The 16,734-nt window shown below is 42.8% G+C and overlaps 3 protein-coding genes across 3 annotated transcripts; 1 reads left to right on the forward strand and 2 right to left on the reverse strand.

Annotated features, from left to right (window-relative positions):
• Positions 1-923: 923 nt before the first annotated feature.
• cbln18 (cerebellin 18) lies at positions 924-2,811 on the reverse strand. Its single transcript, XM_041934088.1, has 4 exons — positions 2,718-2,811; positions 2,182-2,361; positions 1,322-1,453; positions 924-1,225 (listed from the first exon to the last, which is right to left on the reverse strand). The coding sequence occupies exons 1-4, from the start codon at positions 2,809-2,811 to the stop codon at positions 924-926; spliced, it is 708 nt and encodes a 235-aa protein (XP_041790022.1).
• Positions 2,812-5,958: 3,147 nt separating this feature from the next.
• tppp2 (tubulin polymerization-promoting protein family member 2) lies at positions 5,959-9,701 on the reverse strand. The gene is made up of 4 exons (XM_041933894.1): positions 9,628-9,701; positions 8,630-8,821; positions 8,193-8,346; positions 5,959-8,067 (listed from the first exon to the last, which is right to left on the reverse strand). Exons 2-4 carry the CDS (start codon positions 8,818-8,820, stop codon positions 7,876-7,878), a joined length of 537 nt encoding a protein of 178 aa, XP_041789828.1. The 5' UTR covers position 8,821; positions 9,628-9,701; the 3' UTR covers positions 5,959-7,875.
• A 2,959-nt stretch (positions 9,702-12,660) lies between these two features.
• ftr84 (finTRIM family, member 84) lies at positions 12,661-16,734 on the forward strand. Its single transcript, XM_041933775.1, has 7 exons — positions 12,661-13,403; positions 13,572-13,667; positions 13,835-14,068; positions 14,294-14,450; positions 14,544-14,600; positions 14,784-14,837; positions 15,066-16,734. Exons 1-7 carry the CDS (start codon positions 12,831-12,833, stop codon positions 15,605-15,607), a joined length of 1,713 nt encoding a protein of 570 aa, XP_041789709.1. The 5' UTR covers positions 12,661-12,830; the 3' UTR covers positions 15,608-16,734.

Below are 16,734 nucleotides of genomic sequence, written 5' to 3' on the forward strand. Positions count from 1 at the left end.
AGAATGTTTCAGCGGATAGCCTTGATCTGGGATTGTATAATACAAGTGAATACTGGTGCACCAGTTCTAATAATTACAACTGTAGTCTCATTTATATCTTTCTGCCCCAAGTGCACAGCACTGAGCACCCAGCTGCAGAACAGCATTAGCTGGTGAGGCAGGAAGGAGCTCTGTGCCGTGCTTGACTTTTACATGGTTTGTATTGACTTAAATGGAAGGGGCTTCTCTGTGTCACAGTAAATAATGTTTTCTGTTGCAGTCATCTAATGTCATTTTCCCTCCAGCTTTTAAGTCTTTAAAATAAATAAGATTTCCTTCAGAAACTGAGACTTAATTGCATTCCAGGAGTTAGCCAGGAGGGACCATGATATGTAGTACACAGTCCCGGATCAGAGCTACAGTAATAGACTGAAGGACCTTAGGCTCGTCTCACAACAGATGATTATCAAGTTCCCGAGATCTCCACTGTTCCAGATTTTGTGGATGGCACTTGATTGATAATCGTGGACAGATCTCTGCACTAGTACTCTGCAGTCATCATACTAGCAAATAGGTAAACAACTGCTTGTATGCCCTATAGCTGATAGGGTTTAGTGTGGTGCCATTCATTCTGTATTAAAGCCACTATCCTTTAATTTCACTATTCATTAAGAAAAAAAAAAACATGAATTTATTCTCGGAAATGCATTTGATTCTATCTTTTATTAAATTTCGAAAAGAAAAAAAAAGATCCCACCCAGTGCAGTAACATTTAAGGCATTACTGTGCGTCAAAACATGTATTTTATGGTCGTCTTTATTTTCATGTTGTAATTTCAGCTTTACTTTTGAAAAAAAACAAAAACACATATGTAAATTTGAGTGCACTTTCAGAAGCTTTGGACCAGCCAGACACATTAGACCACAGTGACATACATCAATATTTTAGGCGAGAGTGGAGTAAATCAAGGCGCCAGAGAAGGTGTTTAAGCCCTCGACGATGCCACATATCTGTCTGCCGTTCATCAGCTCTAGATAGACCTGACCTCCCCGCTGCAGTGACAGCAGTACAGTCTGGGAGCTGCTGTCTTCTGAGTCCTCTCTGTTGTCTTCCCAAATAGATGCCACCACCTCGTTGTTTCTCATGAGCTGCACCTTGTAGTACATCCTCTCGCCCTCCTTGGCCACCTTGGAATACACCGAGAAGGAGAAGGAGTACAGTCCTGAACGAGGAGCTGTGAATATGCCTGGAACGAATAATGTTATGTTAAATTTAAATTGATACATTGAATACATGATTCGTGGTTGGACAACACGTTTGCATGGCACTTGTGAGCACTTACCCAGGGCGGGGTTATATCCACTGCCATGGTTGAGGGTGATTACATCATAAGGAATGGGGCTGTTCCTGGTGAAAGGTCCGAAGCAGTTTGTTCTGCCGCTCATGGAGGCCGTGAACGCAACCCTCATCCCTCCTGAGACAGAGACAAGCCAACAGGGAAGGACGTGCTCATATGTTAGTATTGTCACATTCACAGACCATGGCGTGAGACAGAATAGCCTCACGTCATGGTCCAAGCTGATCTGGAGCTTTTGATCACATCACATGTCACATGTATCTCTCCCAGACCTCTGAATCCCACATGTCAGATCTGTTCACCAATTCAAAAAGGTCACAAAAAGCTTTTTAGAGAAACGTTTTGACTAATCAGACCTTAAGTAGGTGGGAAAGAAGATGGGCACATCGTCCTTGCATAGCTTACTTGCTTTCTTGCAAAAGTTTTGAAAAATAGCATCAGAAGAAAGGCTACAAGTATGATGGAGATCAACACTTTGACTTAGAGAGACAACTCTTCAACAACACATGTCTTTAATCGATGCGTAAAGTGAACTGCTCCTAGCGACCGCTACCGCAGCTTTTGATTACAATTCAATGATAATTCAACTGATTATGAGGCAAGGATGACTTTTCATTCAAGGTAGCTTTAAAGTTGAAACAAAAAAACAACTTTCGTATTTCAGGTACTTTCATGATAATCTAAAATACGACCAGGTGACACTGTTGCTTCAGTATTGGCTGTAGTTAATAACCTCAAAACAACACAAAAGTGTTCAACAGCTATAATCACATTCATATGGACTTAATCAGAATAGCCTCTTGGTTCTGTGGCCTGTTTCCATCAGTGCCCGTGTTCCAGAGTACCTATGACTTCAAGGATGCTGTCACCCAGCTGGGACATGCTGGTCAACAGGTCCATCACTCTTGCGAAGACCTGATCCTCCACTTCTCGGAGCTCACCCGCGGCGCAGCAGCAGCCCCGTTGGCGCTTGAACGCACACTCACAGTCCCAATTCGTGCACGGCAGCTCCCCCTTCCACGCAACTGCAAATGTGGATGGAAAGGAAGGGAAGGACTCATCAACACATTTCATGCACTGAACTGGAGAGAAATTAATGGGTGTTTTGAGCTGAGCATGATGGGAGAATTGTGATATCTACTGTATGTGTGCATCAAAATAAGATTTAAAAGAGACCTCACTATATCCAATATTGCCTGTGATGGGCACAAAGTCCACACATGATATAAAGACTTCTTTTTCTTCCTTCCTCTGTATCTTTGCCCCCCATCCACAATGTGCAGCAAAAGGGCTCTTAGCCAGCATGCCCTGTTAAGCCTCAGCTGTTTTTCAGCATGTGAAGTAATACTCAGCACAGTAGCTGAATAACAGATTGGTTTACCTGCCGCCGCTCGAAGGCTGCTGATAGTATTTTCGGCTCTCACGCTGTCCCACAGCAGGACCAAGGCGAACAGAGTGCATGCTACAACTCTCATCTCACAACGCAAGGAAGTGCCTGCAGACACAGTAGTTTGTAGTTATACAGTAGCTATACAGTAACCGACTAAAAAACTAAAAAAAAAAACAACATTCATTTATAGTCTCTGGTGTATACTATTATGTGCATCTGTCTCACTGTGGAGAGGATTCAATTTCTAATTTAAAATTCAAGCTGTATCCAGCTGTGCTAAAGGATGTAAACAAGGTTGGGGAAAGAAAAGACACAATAACTTATGCATGCTTATGCACTAACTGTATAGTATAGTATACAGTAAAACAAACTGTACTCACTGCAGTCTAGTACAGAACGTCCTCTTCAACCTGTATCCACGTAAAATCTTATAGTCCAGCGTTTAAAGCAGCAGTAATCGTGATGAACAGTGAAAGGTAAAAAGGCACACACAGTGAGGACGTTGGGGTGTTGCAGTTAGCCTGTAAGAGATGCTCCTTTTTACCTCACTTTTATTTCCAAGTGGGTGGAGTGGGCCAGTAATCCATGAACGGTCTGTTTCACTAAATTGATTCCCCTCCCATCCACACTTCCAGCCAGGTGCTCCTCGAGCTGGGTGTGACCTGTGAGGGCAGGTTTCAGCAGGGACCGTCCTGATAAGCTCCCCAGTGTATATCAAAATCTCCTACAGATTGTATCTTACAGAGCCTGTGTGTATATGTTGGTTATTAGGTCAGAGGTGTCAGGTTGGCTGATAGAATTGCTCAGCTTGTTGTTTATGATAAGCCTGCTGTGTCCTCCCTCTGCACCCGTCCCTGGATACTGATGACACTGGGTCAAAGAAGGTCCTAGAAGGCTGCTGTTCCCACTAGTGTGTGTAAGTCTTTTTGTCAGTCCATGAGAAAGCAGATTGAAATGGAAAGTGTTGCCTTGAATAGTAACATTATTTAAGTCTGTTTAATGAGCAGCAGAGATGTTTTTTAGGTCATAGGAGCTGAACGATTTATTGTGATTTATTGTCTAATTACCTGCAATTAAGACATTACAGTTCTGTAATACTGCACCATTAAGGGTGAGATTTGTAGAGCTGCACATGACCGGAACCTCATCTGTCTCACAACATGTAGGTTAGTGAGCTCGTTTTTGATTTTCTATAAGACTGTCTTCTTGAAGTATAAATATTTGATCCAAACTCTGTACAAACTCCGCTCTTATTCTGGATGTGCCATAGCTGTGTTTACAGCTGCTATAATGAATATTTTTATACTAGCAATGGATCAAATGACTACAAGTACTCTGAAAGTTTTAGCTTGTATCTGAACCCACAGATAATTGACTATACAGTCCCCCTGTGAGCTTTTTAGCGTCTTTGACTCAGGGTTTTGGGTTTGCAGTCTGTAGTGTAACTGTCTTGGTTTTATTCTCGTCGTTTCCACCCCCAGGTGAAAAAATATTATACTTAAATTATACTTTTTGAATAATGTACTAAGTGCTATATTTTGTCACCTTTAAATACACTGTACTCAAGTAGTCCTTGAGTACTGATGTAAGGAAGTACACCAGTGCAAATCAGTATTCATGAGTATTTAAAGCACTCTTACAGTACTGTATTGTATAGTATCACCAATGTGTTGGAAATATACTTAAATATGCCTAAAATGAAGTGATTTCAAAATCAGTGACTTGAAATACTTTTCATAAGTACACTAATAAAAGTATTTGTAATTTACAGCATGTTCTAAAAGTACACGTAAGTGCAATTTACAACACACTTACACAAAGTACTTTGAAATACCAATTTAAGTACTGCAGAATTAGAATTAATAACTTAATGACATCTAGTTGGAAGTACTTTTTTTAAAAAAGTATATGTCAAACATATTTTAAAATTAAGCACAAAAAACAAAAGTGTACTTGTAATGGCTTTTCTAGCTACTTCCTCTAAAAGCAGGCTACTTTTCATCCTTCCCAGATGCAACATGCACTTGTTCTCAGTGAAAAGCCCCAAAACCTGTACACTGGTCGTCCAGCACCTATCCACAGGCACGGTGGACAAACATGTGGTGGAGTGATATCCCAGCATAACGAACAACTTCACCCTGAAGTCCAGTGCAGGTGATGTAATGCAGGTTTTATTTGCACGTCTTTATAGAAAGAATCTTCATCTCAGATAACCAGCAGCAAATTTGAATAGATGAAAAGAAGAAAAGTAACTTTTCACAACACAAATTATTACTCAACAAAGTTTTACCATATGGAATGAATTTACTGGATTATTTCTTCATATGCGTTGGGAGCTCAGCATGAGTTCAGCGTGGCAATGTAGAGAGTGCAGGCTGTATTATGAAATTCAATGGAGAATCCACACAAAACCCAGGTGATGCTTATCAGCTCACCTCTATAGTGTGACAGGTAGAGGAGGAAAGCGATCTTTAAACATGTGCACCGTACGAGGAGCATTGTTAAAATGGCTCCATAAATGCCATCAGGGTCACATTACAAGGAGGGTCCAGGCAGGAGGATGAGTGTATACTGAGTGTTTATTGTTCCTCAAGGACTCTTTATGTTAAGAAACCCGATCCCAGATATCTCTGCAGGGCTTAGATGAGGGTTGTTATCTTTAACCTTCATTGCTTTAAAGTTATTTACTGAGAATATTACCTGAGAAATAGTTTTCTTTTATTTTCTGATACTGAAAATCCACCTCCTGTCTGTTAAAGCTAATGCCAGCGACTAAAAGTTGGTTTTGAGGATATTATTATGTATGTTCTAACAATATTTCCCCAAATTATGAACAAATGCTTCTTAATTATCTTTTGTTATGATGCTACAATGCAGCATCCCACACAGGTCAGTGAAATAAATGAATGAAGTGTGATATAACAGTATAACACCATCATGTTGGTGCATTTATATATATAAAATTTTACGTTCTCTTCTCTTGAAATGCAGTTTTTAGAGTTTAATTCTCAGAGACAGAGCATAATGTCAGTAAGGAAAAATATGGAGTAAAGACAATGTGAGAGTATTTTCTACTGTAGATTCATCAGTACAGTTGTTACAGCTCTGTAAACTCGACAAAGAGGGAGACCACACAAGATTTCAAGGAATTTAAACAATATTTTATTTCAAACTAAGCCAAAAGCAACATAATATTTGACTCTTTAGTCTGTAAGTCAGTAGTGGTTGCAACAACAACAGAGGAAAACCAGAGCAAAAGGGTGGATGGTGATGTGGAAAGACAAAGACAGAATGAACCAGAATAAATAACCTGGGCCCAGCCTGGCCACGTGTAAGACATCAGGTTAGATGAATCCGCCCATCTCCACCTGCGAGCAACCTGCAGAAGAAAAACCACACTACAGCAAGAGGAGTGCTGATAGTTAAATGTCACAACCAACCGTCCCACCTGAGGCAAAAGCAATCTGTAGCAAACTGTAACATAAGGCAGACAGTCCACCTGAACATTTCTGATGCTAGCATCAGCTTCCCTCTAAGAAACCTCAATCGGGTTATAGGAGCTCTTTAAGAGCAGGAAAACAGAATACAAGAGAGCATGAGCTCATCTCCAGTCCCTGCCTTACAGGCATCACCAAAGAGCTGCAGATGAGGTGCAGCAAGCACTGGCCACCTTTTTAAAAACACGAGCACAAACTGGAGGCAAACTGCCACAAATCCTTCAGTGGGGGGTTCAGACCTTTCTAGAAAACCCCTCAAAATTGCATCGTCGTTTGCCAGTTCCTCCTCCCCCTCAGGAGGTGACCCCCTGTCAGATGGGACAACGACATCATGCGGACCCTTCCAGGAGGTCTGGGAAGCAGGGCGATTCATTGCATGTCAGGACGGGTAGGAAGCACTTCTAGACAACAACTGCATGTTTCAGCAAGACGGATGACTACTGGGTTACAACATTTGGACACGTGCCGGTCCTGACACACTCCCCAGCCAAGTGAATGGCCAAATGTCCACCCTAGTTACAGGTAGTTGGGGACAAACACCCACACAGGCTTCCTCTTGAACCAAGTGTCTGCGCACAGGAGCAGACAAAACATTTAATCCCAGTCCCCTGACCAGTTTCCCCAGGATCCAAATCAGGTGAGAGTGGACCATCCTGTTTTCTTATCGCTGCCTACAAATGAGTGTGAAATGAATGCCACAAAAGCGTCACTGTCCTCAGAACTGGTGCTTTCTACGGCACCTGTGGCGAAGGCACACAGAAACCTGAACGAACAGGAGCAGCTAATGCAACAGACTTTATTTGTGGAAAATATTTGTTCAACAAAGCAGTGGATCGAAGAGCAGCGACAACTAATGCCACCTAAAACAAATCCCCAAACAGGAACACGTGTGTGAATCTCCCAAACAAGTACACCAGCAACAAGTCAGAGAGGCAATCCAGGTACTTAGCACTCATGTCCACGGCAAAATAGACTGATACAGTGTTAATTAGACTTACAACCATTCATTATTGAGCCTAATTCAAGTCCATTCAAGGCAGGACGAGCCTGTTTATTTACTTATTCTTTGTTCTTCACTTCTCATTACATTTTATACATACTGTACTTCTATATTTCATGTAGCATATTAAATTACATTTAATGACGTGAATAAATTCCATGACAAGAACAATAACGATTGGTCATGCAGCAAAAGGCACTGAAATATAAAGCGATAAGCGCAGCAAGCGAAGGAGCTTCATTTGTTAAAGCATGAAGGTAACTGAGAACAGCAGCAGCATTACTGTATATCAGAGCGTTCACACTGCTGGCTACATCACTTGTAAGGCACAGTGTTAACTATTCTACAGAGCAAAGTCAGTTTCTTTAAAGCACGCTCGGCTACGAGTACAGTTTATCTTTTGGCTGAAAATATACAGAGCACTGTGAGTTTCTCATCCCGGTTGTCTTGTGAAAATCCTGAAACTCCATTTATGTCTTTTTTCTCATTAATTCTCCATTAAAAGTGTGGTGAATGCTCGGCCCACTGGAATAACACGGTACACTACATTTTGTCTTCAAAAAGTAGTAGCCAATGCATTTATGTGTGTTTTTTTTATCGACCCTAATTCAGGTTATCGGTTAAACCAGTTTTTCATCATCCGTCAGCAGGATTATGCTTCTTTCACTTTGTCATCGTAAGTGCCGCTGCCCTTGTAAGCTGCCACATAGCCACTGGTGTCCGGGAGGTCTTCGCGGCCGGCCTTTCCCTTCCCTTTGCCCGAGTCGTCGAACCGCTCCTTGTGCGTTCCGGTGTATTTGGTGGTGTCGGTCAGCCTGTCCACCGCCGCCGCCTTCGCCACTCTCTAAAAACATCAGAAGCTCAAATTCACAGGAAAACTTAACTAATAAAACAAACAAGCATTATCAATCAGTCGTAACGGTGGTGGGTCAGTTAGAGCATGACATGTAACTTTGGCGAAGGACTCACAGTGATTCCGACGTTGGTTGGCTCCTTACCAACGATGAGACCATAGAGCTGCTGAAGCGCCTCCTCTTTGCTTTTGCCTTTGAAACGTTTGGGAGCCAACTCCGTCAGGGCCTGGTTGAACTGCTCGAACGTGATTACGCGAGCCGACTTTGCCCTGAGGGAAAACACACAGTGAGCACGCTGAAATACCTCGGCGTCGATTCAGGGCTTGACTTCCTCTGGCAGCAGCGTGAAGTCAGCATTTGGGGCTTTTGGTGAAACATCTGGAGGGGTTGCCGTGAAATTTGATGAGGATGAAGTGACTGTGAGCCCCTGACTTTTCATTTAGCATCATGGGGTCAATGATGAAACATTTCCCTGTTTGTTACACACTGGGAGAGGGATGCTGTGCTAAGAACATTTTAGGTGTGGAAAACCGAGCCTGAGCGAAATCTTACTTGACTTTGCTGAAAACTATGTCGACATCCGTGGTGGTGACGTTCTTGCCGTCGATGATGGTGCAGTCCTTGCAGATCTTGGCAAAGTTCTTGCCGTTCATCTCCTTCCCCGTGGCCTTAGTGTCTCCGTGGACTGCAAACTTCTGGAAGGAGGTCTCCACCTCTGCTACAGACACCGAGCCCTCAGCCATGCTGTCAGACACGGGGGGCACGCAAAGGCAAAGGCAAAGGCAAACTCATCTATTAGCTGATTAGCGATCAAACTGCCAAGAAGTGGCTGCCATCGTGGTCAGTCTAAGTGAACATTTTCTCTCTCTCATTCTCTCTCTGTCTCTCCGACACGCACACACACACACACACACACACACACACACACACACTTTCACATCCATCATTATGTTTGCGTTACTCAAGCTGCTCTTGGTGCCAATTTAATTCAATCAGCTCGGCTTCCAAATGGCTGCTCTGCTGTTCAATTTCCAGTGAATGAACAAACATGCTCCTTCTCTTTCTCTCCTCCACTCAACCTCTCTCTCACACACACAAACACACACTGACACACACACTTGTCCATCACTTAAGTGCTGTTGGCTGTAGAGTAAGGATGTTTGTTCGGTTAGGTTGGGTAATAAACAGTGACATAAAAACATGATTCATAAATATAAATAAAAAGAATATTTAAAGGAAGATTCATAATTTAATTGTTTTTAGCCTTAAAAAACAAAATGCATCTAAATGCATTTTTATCCATGTTTAAAGTAGCAACTTGGCTATAAGCCATTAAACCATGAAAACAAATAGCACAAAAAGCATATGTAAATAACACTGACTGTCTTTACTAGAGCATGAAATTAGACAAGATCCCATGGCAACTGTTAAATATCACGTCCTCGGACGTGTGTTTGTTTTGTTGCTGCTGTTCCCATCCCCGCCCCCGTTGTTGTTTCGGTTACCACGGTATGAAACGCTGATGATGAAAAAGAGAGAGTAAAGTGTACCTGCTGCCGTAAGTGGAAGGATGCTGCGTGAATATCCGTAGTCCTCCTCTTTCTTCTTCTTTCTCCTCAGCCTCTCCTCCTCCTTCCTGCCACTCCCAGACTGACTCACAATGACGACAGAGATGTAAGGACACAGAGATGCAGGAGGAGAGAGGGGAGGAGAGAGGGAAGGGGAGGGAGGAGGGGAGGGGGGAGAGAGTACCAACCAGCACAGTCAGTGACATCATGGCCTCTCAGCCTTGTGTCTTGTGTCTATTCAGACTCATTCGCTCCTCGCCTCTGAGCAGAGACCTGCTTCTGTGGAGAGATTTATCATGTCCTGCTCATTTGATTTAACTTCATTGTCAAATTCATTGTCCTGTTTATTTGTGTTACTTATCCTCGGGTATTCCTTCTGTAAGCCGCGCTTTGGGGCAGGCGTTGCATAAATCATCATTATTACTGTCGCCGTTCTCCCTGGAATTCACCGTTCTCACCCTTTTCCTTTAACAGCAAACTCAACTCACAGCTGTGTGCCATGCTCGCTCGCCCGCCCTCCTGCTCGCTCTCTGTGTCTCTCACACTGTCATCGTCACAAGAGCCCTCTTGTCTGGACAGAGATGAGAGCGGCCCTTCAAAGGACAAAGAACACTGACAGTGTGAAGCTGACACATTACAGGGAAGATTGTCCCATCTCACAGCTTCATATCATTCAAAGTGGATATCAGAGCAGGACCACAGAGCAGGAGTATGTGTGCGCCACAGCTGCACTGTAGAGGTCAAACAGCACTGCTGTTGAGATTCAGTACATGCACCTATGCTTTCATATCAAGTGGGAAAGTGGGGATAGTCAGACTGCAGACAGCCATTAAACTGAGATTTGCAAGAAGGTGGAGCCTTGCACAGGAACCCGAGGGTCGACACCTTAAAGTGCAACTCTCCACACATTTATCGATAAAATGTGGGCTTAAAAATCAAAACATAATGCATTTTTATTCAGTTAGAGCAGCGTTTCCCAACATTTTTTCCATAAGGGACCCATTTTCTATGATTGAGTAAAGTGACATCCCCTGATATAGCCAGATATTTTACCGCTATTACATATTCTATTCAATAATAATAGCAATAATAGTGCAGAACAACTGTAAACTGGACAATTAATCTAAATAGTGAATGCTATAACTCCATGATGCTTGTGTAAGACAAGCAATCTGAATGAATTCTGTAAGAAAAAGATTTCTTACATCCCTTAAAATCAAGAGGCTTTAAATCAAACTTTGGCGACCCCTAGTGGGCCAGGACCCCAGGTTGACAACCAGTGATTTAGAGTCTTAAATCAATTAATTTAGTTCAGGAAGTTTGGTACTCCACAATTGTAGTTCCCCTAGGAAAATATCTTCCATATTTTTGCAAATGCGCCCCCTGGCTCAGTATCAATCTGCCACATGAGCAAAAGTGGCTGTTTTTATTTGTAATGGTGCCTGTTCAGCCACCAGTGATGAACCGTCGCTGTTCCTTCATGCAGCGCTTTTTAAACTTGAACAGCTATTTACAGGTACTACATTTGGTAGTCACTGAAGGTGAGTGATCCTTGGAAACAAGTATTAGTCAATAAAATTGAAGTTCCCAAATTTCCCCGGTTGGGGATAAATAAAGTTTTATCTTATCTTATCTTAATCATGAGAAAGCTCACAGTGACCTCTTTTACCTGAAGAGACTCAAACATTAGGGAGTAAAGCTGTAAAAGTGCTTGGTTCGCAGCAATAAGCAGAGTCTATGGAGGCTGCAAACCAAGGACTTTAATAATGACATTAGACATGATTTTACCATGAGACAGACCATTCATTGATATGAAAATCCACAAACCCCAACCTGATCAGTTAAATTAAAATGAGGAGGATAATTCATCATCTACAATGACAGTTTTAAACTTTTAGTATTAAAAACAGATAATTTGTTGAATTATTGAAAATGAGAAGAAATTACCAGAACTGGGGTGAACTTTAATAATAGTCAATTAAACCATTTAGAGGAAACTTCTCTAAAGAATCCACAATATGATTCATGATTTATTGGGCTGATCGAACCCTAACCTACACTCACATTATGTTCATACATACATACATTTGTATGTAAGTGTGATATCAAAGTCCCATTCAGACATTTCTTGTCCACATACTGTAAGTTTTAGGTATACATCCATACATATACTGTTTAGATTTTGAAGTAAATTAGGTTTTTTTTCCATTAATTTGTTACATACATAGTATAGACTTGCTACTCTGGGGTTCACCAAATTAATGATAAACATTTTACAGCAGAAGCATGAAAAAATATAAATAAATGCAACAGGGTTAGTCCGTGTACGAGACAATCAGTCAGTTTAAGAGTATAATATAATAAATAATAAAACAGAAATTATTGTTCCAGCATTGTCTTCTGTCTTCTGTTTATACTTCGCACTGTTTTTCAGGTTTGAATGAGCTCCTGTGGATACCCACATCCAGACACTAAAAGCTGTGTGTTTTGTTCACAGGATACACACAACAAGTTGTTTTGCCCTTATGCACCATCATGAAACTCACTGCTCAGTCAAATGGAAATCTGGAGGGCGTGAAGGTTCCCACTAACCAACGCTGACCACTCCAGTCCTCGCCCAATCAGTGTAAAGCAACAGGAGACAGCTGATAGCGCTTCCCTGAACTAATCACTGATTAGTTCCTGTTATGTGTGTTATGGTAAACACTCTTGTCTTGTCTTGTAAATATACAAAGTGTTAAAGCTAACAGACATCAGTATCAACTCATTTTCAGTTTAACACCAGTCCGGTGCTTCCTGAAATGAGATGGATAACCTCTACATTACTTTACTATTTTGCTCACAACTCGACCTGACCTCACTGTGTGAGTTCATCTGCTTGCTCAGCAGATTCCGTCACGGGTGCAGACCTCTGTACTTTCACTCAGATGCTGCGGGAAGACGTCACCTGTCTGCTTACAGTACAAACAAAGGCTTGTCTTTAAAGGACACAGTTCTGCCTCTGGTTTGAAAAGGTGTTGGAGGATCACAGGAGCCTGAGGCTGGACTCCCTCTGGGCATCATACTGGCTGACACCACTTGACTCACCATCACTTGCTGATTTACTCATATTAACAGTTTGAGGAATTGACTAAAGGCTATTCTGATCCAGAGTTCATCCCAGATTTGTCTCACCCAACATCATCATGGCTGAGTCTAGTTTCCCTTTACCACCAGAGGATTACTGTCCCCTGTGTGTGGACGCAATGAGAGACCCGGTCACCATCCCCTGTGGTGACACCTATTGCCTGGAGTGCATTAAGATCTACTGGGACCAGTTCGACCACATGGGCGTATACAGCTGCCCACAGTGCCGCGCAACCTTCACCCCGAGGCCCGTGCTGAGACGCAATCTGCCCGACGTGCACCACGAGCCACGCCGCCAGCTTCCGGAGCTCACCCCTTTCCCCTACATGCACCGGGAATCCTTCTGCGACTTCTGCGTCGGCCGGCGCAACAAGGCCGTCAAGTCGTGCCTCATGTGCCTGGCCTACTACTGCGAAACGCACGTCAAGCCACACTACGAGTCATCCACCTTCAAGAGGCACAAGCTGGTGGATGAGACGGGCCACCTGGACAGGAAGATCTGCCCCCAGCACGAGAAAGGCCTGGAGCTGTTCTGTCGCTCTGACCAGATGTGCATCTGCGTGCTGTGTACTGTCAGAGAGCACCGCAGCCACAACATCACCTCAGCAGAAGAAGAGCGCGTCGAAAAACAAGTGAGTCTGCAGGATTGTGAGTCACAGCTGTCAGTTGTGACTTCAACATTTCCTTTTTATCAGTTTCATGAATGTTGAATCACTGAAGCTACATCCAAAATGATGCAAAATGCCACAGATTAATCGCATGTCTTGTTCTCTGAAGCTCTTATCATGTTCCTCCAACAGAAAGTCTTGGTGATCACCCAGTCCGAAGTCCAGCACATCATTCAGGAGAGGATGAAGGAGCTGCAGGAGCTCAAACATAATGTGGATGTCCTAAAAGTAAGATCAGACATCACCTAATCAAATATGAATAATTGCATCCGTGCGTTTTCATGTGCGATGTGACATTTGGGAGGTGGCACAGTGTAACCTGAGCTACTTCATCTGGTGGCATCAAATCTCGTGCCACACTCTTGTCTAAATGGACAAACCGATTTACCTTTTAGAGCTGCGCCCAGCGAGCGCAGGCAGAAAGCGACAAGACATTCCATGAAATGCTGCAGGCGGTGGAGCGCTGGAAGGCCGAAATCAGTCAGATGATAATGGCCAACATGCAGGCAGCGATGTCCCAGGCTGAGGGCTACGTGGACCGTCTGGAGCAGGAGATACTGGAGCTGCAGCGCAGAGACGCAGAGCTACGTCAGATCCTCGAAACAGAGGACAACATCCACTTTCTTCAGGTGCTGAGAGACCGTGCAGAGCTGCAGCAAATGTTACGCCTTAACGCTTCTCATGCAATGTAACATTGGTGGAACACTGGAATGGAATAGGACTTTTTAGATGGCAGTGTATTCACAAATCAAGGCCCCACCAATTGAAAATATGTTCTTTTCTTCAAGCTGCTTTTCTGTTTGTGTTCCTGACTTGCTGACTGGATAACAGAACTCCTGTTTCTCGCTGAACAGAATTTTCCGACCCTGTGTGTTCCTCCCGAGGCCATGGTGCCCAAAGTGCTCATCAACCCTCAGTTCTCCTTCGGAGAGATGAGCAAGACAGCCACCGAGATGAAGGAACATCTGGACGAGATCTGTAAGAAGGAACTGAGCAAAATCTCCAAAACAGGTTTGTGTCCAGCACATGATAATGACAAAATATATTTATACTATGAAAACTGTAAAGTGGGCCAGTTACACTGACTCTGTATCATCTTCACAGTGAGTGAAACCCCCGTCTACATACTTCTGCCAAGAAATGGAGACAAACGACTCAAAGGTGAGTGTCTGTCCAATTTTACCTTTAAGCACACGTGAGGATCAATCATATAGGTTTTATCTTTGGGACGAGAACAAGGAAGACGCAGACATAAAGTGTTTTAATGGTCTCTCATTTGTAATTTATCGATTCACTTCAGATAAAAACTAATTAATACGTCTCCATGTTTTCTCATCACAACAGTTCCTTCCAGAGTTGATTTTCAGGAGCCAAAAACCAGGACAGACTTCTTAAGATGTGAGTAAAGTGTTTATGGTCGGTCCATTCGGTGCCTGTCGCTATAAACAAAGTGACTGCTTTAACATATTTGCTTTTCCATGACAGCAATATTTATTTATTTAGTTTTCTCAGAGGTTTAGTTATTGTGGGTTAAAAACAATTAGTGAGGGAAATGATCTTGATCAATGAAATGCTCCGCATCTAAAGATAAATAATCAAGAAATGTGTATGGCTTTCTTTGCTCAGACGCCTGCAAGATGTCCTTCGATCCAAACACGGTCTATAAAGAGCTGGTCCTGTCGGACGGGAACCAGAGGGTCACGCGCAAGAAAACGGTACAGTTTTACGGAGATCATCCGGAGCGCTTTGATGGCTTCTCCCAGGTGCTGTGCAAGGAGCCTCTGACTGGTTTTAGATTTTACTGGGAGGCAGAGTGGAGCGGGGAGTTTTCCATCGGGGTGGCCTACAAAAGCATCAGTCGCAAAGGGAAAAATTCGCACAGCCTGCTGGGCTACAACGACAAGTCTTGGAGCCTCCTGTGCTCAGACTCAGGCTACTCTGCCTGGCACAACAAAGTAGACCGAGACCTTCCTGATGCTCACAGGGCCACACGAATCGGTGTGTACCTCGATTATGCCGGCAACACTGTGGCCTTTTATTCAGTATCAGAGGCTATGGAGCTTATCCACAGGTTCAAAGCTCAGTTCAGCGAGCCTTTGTTTGCTGGTTTTGGTGTGGGCTCCTCTGTTACCCTCTGCCAGCTGAAGCAGAGTGCCCTGCCTTACTAAGACTTTGTGTGAAAGTTACAGAACTTTGTACTGTGCAATGTAAAGTTGTTGTTTGCAAAAATGAATTTGAAACCTCTTTTATGTTGTTGTGAGCAGACTGTGCATGCCCCTGCAATACGCAATGATAATGTCTCACTGAGCATGATTTGAGATGCATGTACCACTGCGTTTATGTCCTGCTTGTTTGGAGGAATATTAAAAGGGACACAGCAAGTATAGCAATGCAGTCCTCTAATGCTAATAACAGAAGGCCTATATAGAGGGCTGTGATGTTTTTATGAGAAGTAACAACCTGCAGCTGGATGGTAAGAATATGCTTGTATATTTGGGTGTTTGTAAACTGTACAAAAACAAAAACGTACATGGTGTTGCAAACTGTTCAAGTTTTTATTGTCTTACAGAGAGCAACTTTCAGCAACCATGACATGAAACACTAAAAACAGCTTTATAATTACATATAAATCTAATAAAATATATTAAAATATTAAGAGAAATATTTTTAAATAAAGTAATTAAATATGATCATTTCAACTACTGCATTGTACAATTTCGCTGTATTTTATGACTCATTTCTAACTATGTTTAATTTCGTTATTTTTGGCATCAAATGACCTTTCGTCTGCCTATAGATGTCAGCATTTATTGTGAATTTTCTTCACTCTGAAATGTGGGCTGGGTGGGTCAAAACCTGGGATAATAAAGACACAGATATTTACAGAACTGTGAAAAAAAACAACAACAAAGCTTTAGTATTACTCCCGTCAAGGATTTGACAGCTGACAGGTTAGTCCAGATGAAATCAGAAGCCCTTTTCCTCATGCTGTTACCTCTGGGTTGGTCCCTCTGGCCCTCTCCTGGTCCACGGCGTTTCAGAGCTCTGACAACTGAGAAGAGGGATGAAATCAGGGGCTTCCTCTCTTTCCTTCTCTTCGTTATAAGCCACAGGACATAGACACTGGTGCAAAGACCGAGAGAAGGTTTGCAGGGAATGCAACTCCTGCCCGAGCATCCCTCACAGTGTTTTCTTCAGGTGACACCTACAGTGGAGTTGTGGCTGTATGGTTGATGGTGGAAACATCTATTTTCATCCTAATAATAAACACATTAATCAACATTAGACTGCTGAA

Source organism: Chelmon rostratus, chromosome 3 (genome assembly GCF_017976325.1).
Source record: "Chelmon rostratus isolate fCheRos1 chromosome 3, fCheRos1.pri, whole genome shotgun sequence".
Classification (NCBI taxonomy): Eukaryota; Metazoa; Chordata; class Actinopteri; order Chaetodontiformes; family Chaetodontidae; genus Chelmon; species Chelmon rostratus.

Bases quoted from the DNA above. Each gene is read 5' to 3' on its own strand.
- cbln18 (XM_041934088.1), bottom strand. From the start codon at position 2,811: ATGAGAGTTGTAGCATGCACTCTGTTCGCCTTGGTCCTGCTGTGGGAC. The intron at 1,454-2,181 runs GTACTCTGGAAC...TCTCTGTCTCAG, and splicing joins CAGCATCCTTGAAGTCATAG to GAGGGATGAGGGTTGCGTTC. The intron at 1,226-1,321 runs GTAAGTGCTCAC...TATTCGTTCCAG, and splicing joins TGGATATAACCCCGCCCTGG to GCATATTCACAGCTCCTCGT.
- tppp2 (XM_041933894.1), bottom strand. From the start codon at position 8,820: ATGGCTGAGGGCTCGGTGTCTGTAGCAGAGGTGGAGACCTCCTTCCAG. The intron at 8,347-8,629 runs GTAAGATTTCGC...GTTTTCCCTCAG, and splicing joins ATAGTTTTCAGCAAAGTCAA to GGCAAAGTCGGCTCGCGTAA. The intron at 8,068-8,192 runs GTGAGTCCTTCG...TGATGTTTTTAG, and splicing joins CAACCAACGTCGGAATCACT to AGAGTGGCGAAGGCGGCGGC.
- ftr84 (XM_041933775.1), top strand. From the start codon at position 12,831: ATGGCTGAGTCTAGTTTCCCTTTACCACCAGAGGATTACTGTCCCCTG. The intron at 14,069-14,293 runs GTGCTGAGAGAC...CTCGCTGAACAG, and splicing joins ACAACATCCACTTTCTTCAG to AATTTTCCGACCCTGTGTGT. The intron at 14,601-14,783 runs GTGAGTGTCTGT...TCATCACAACAG, and splicing joins TGGAGACAAACGACTCAAAG to TTCCTTCCAGAGTTGATTTT.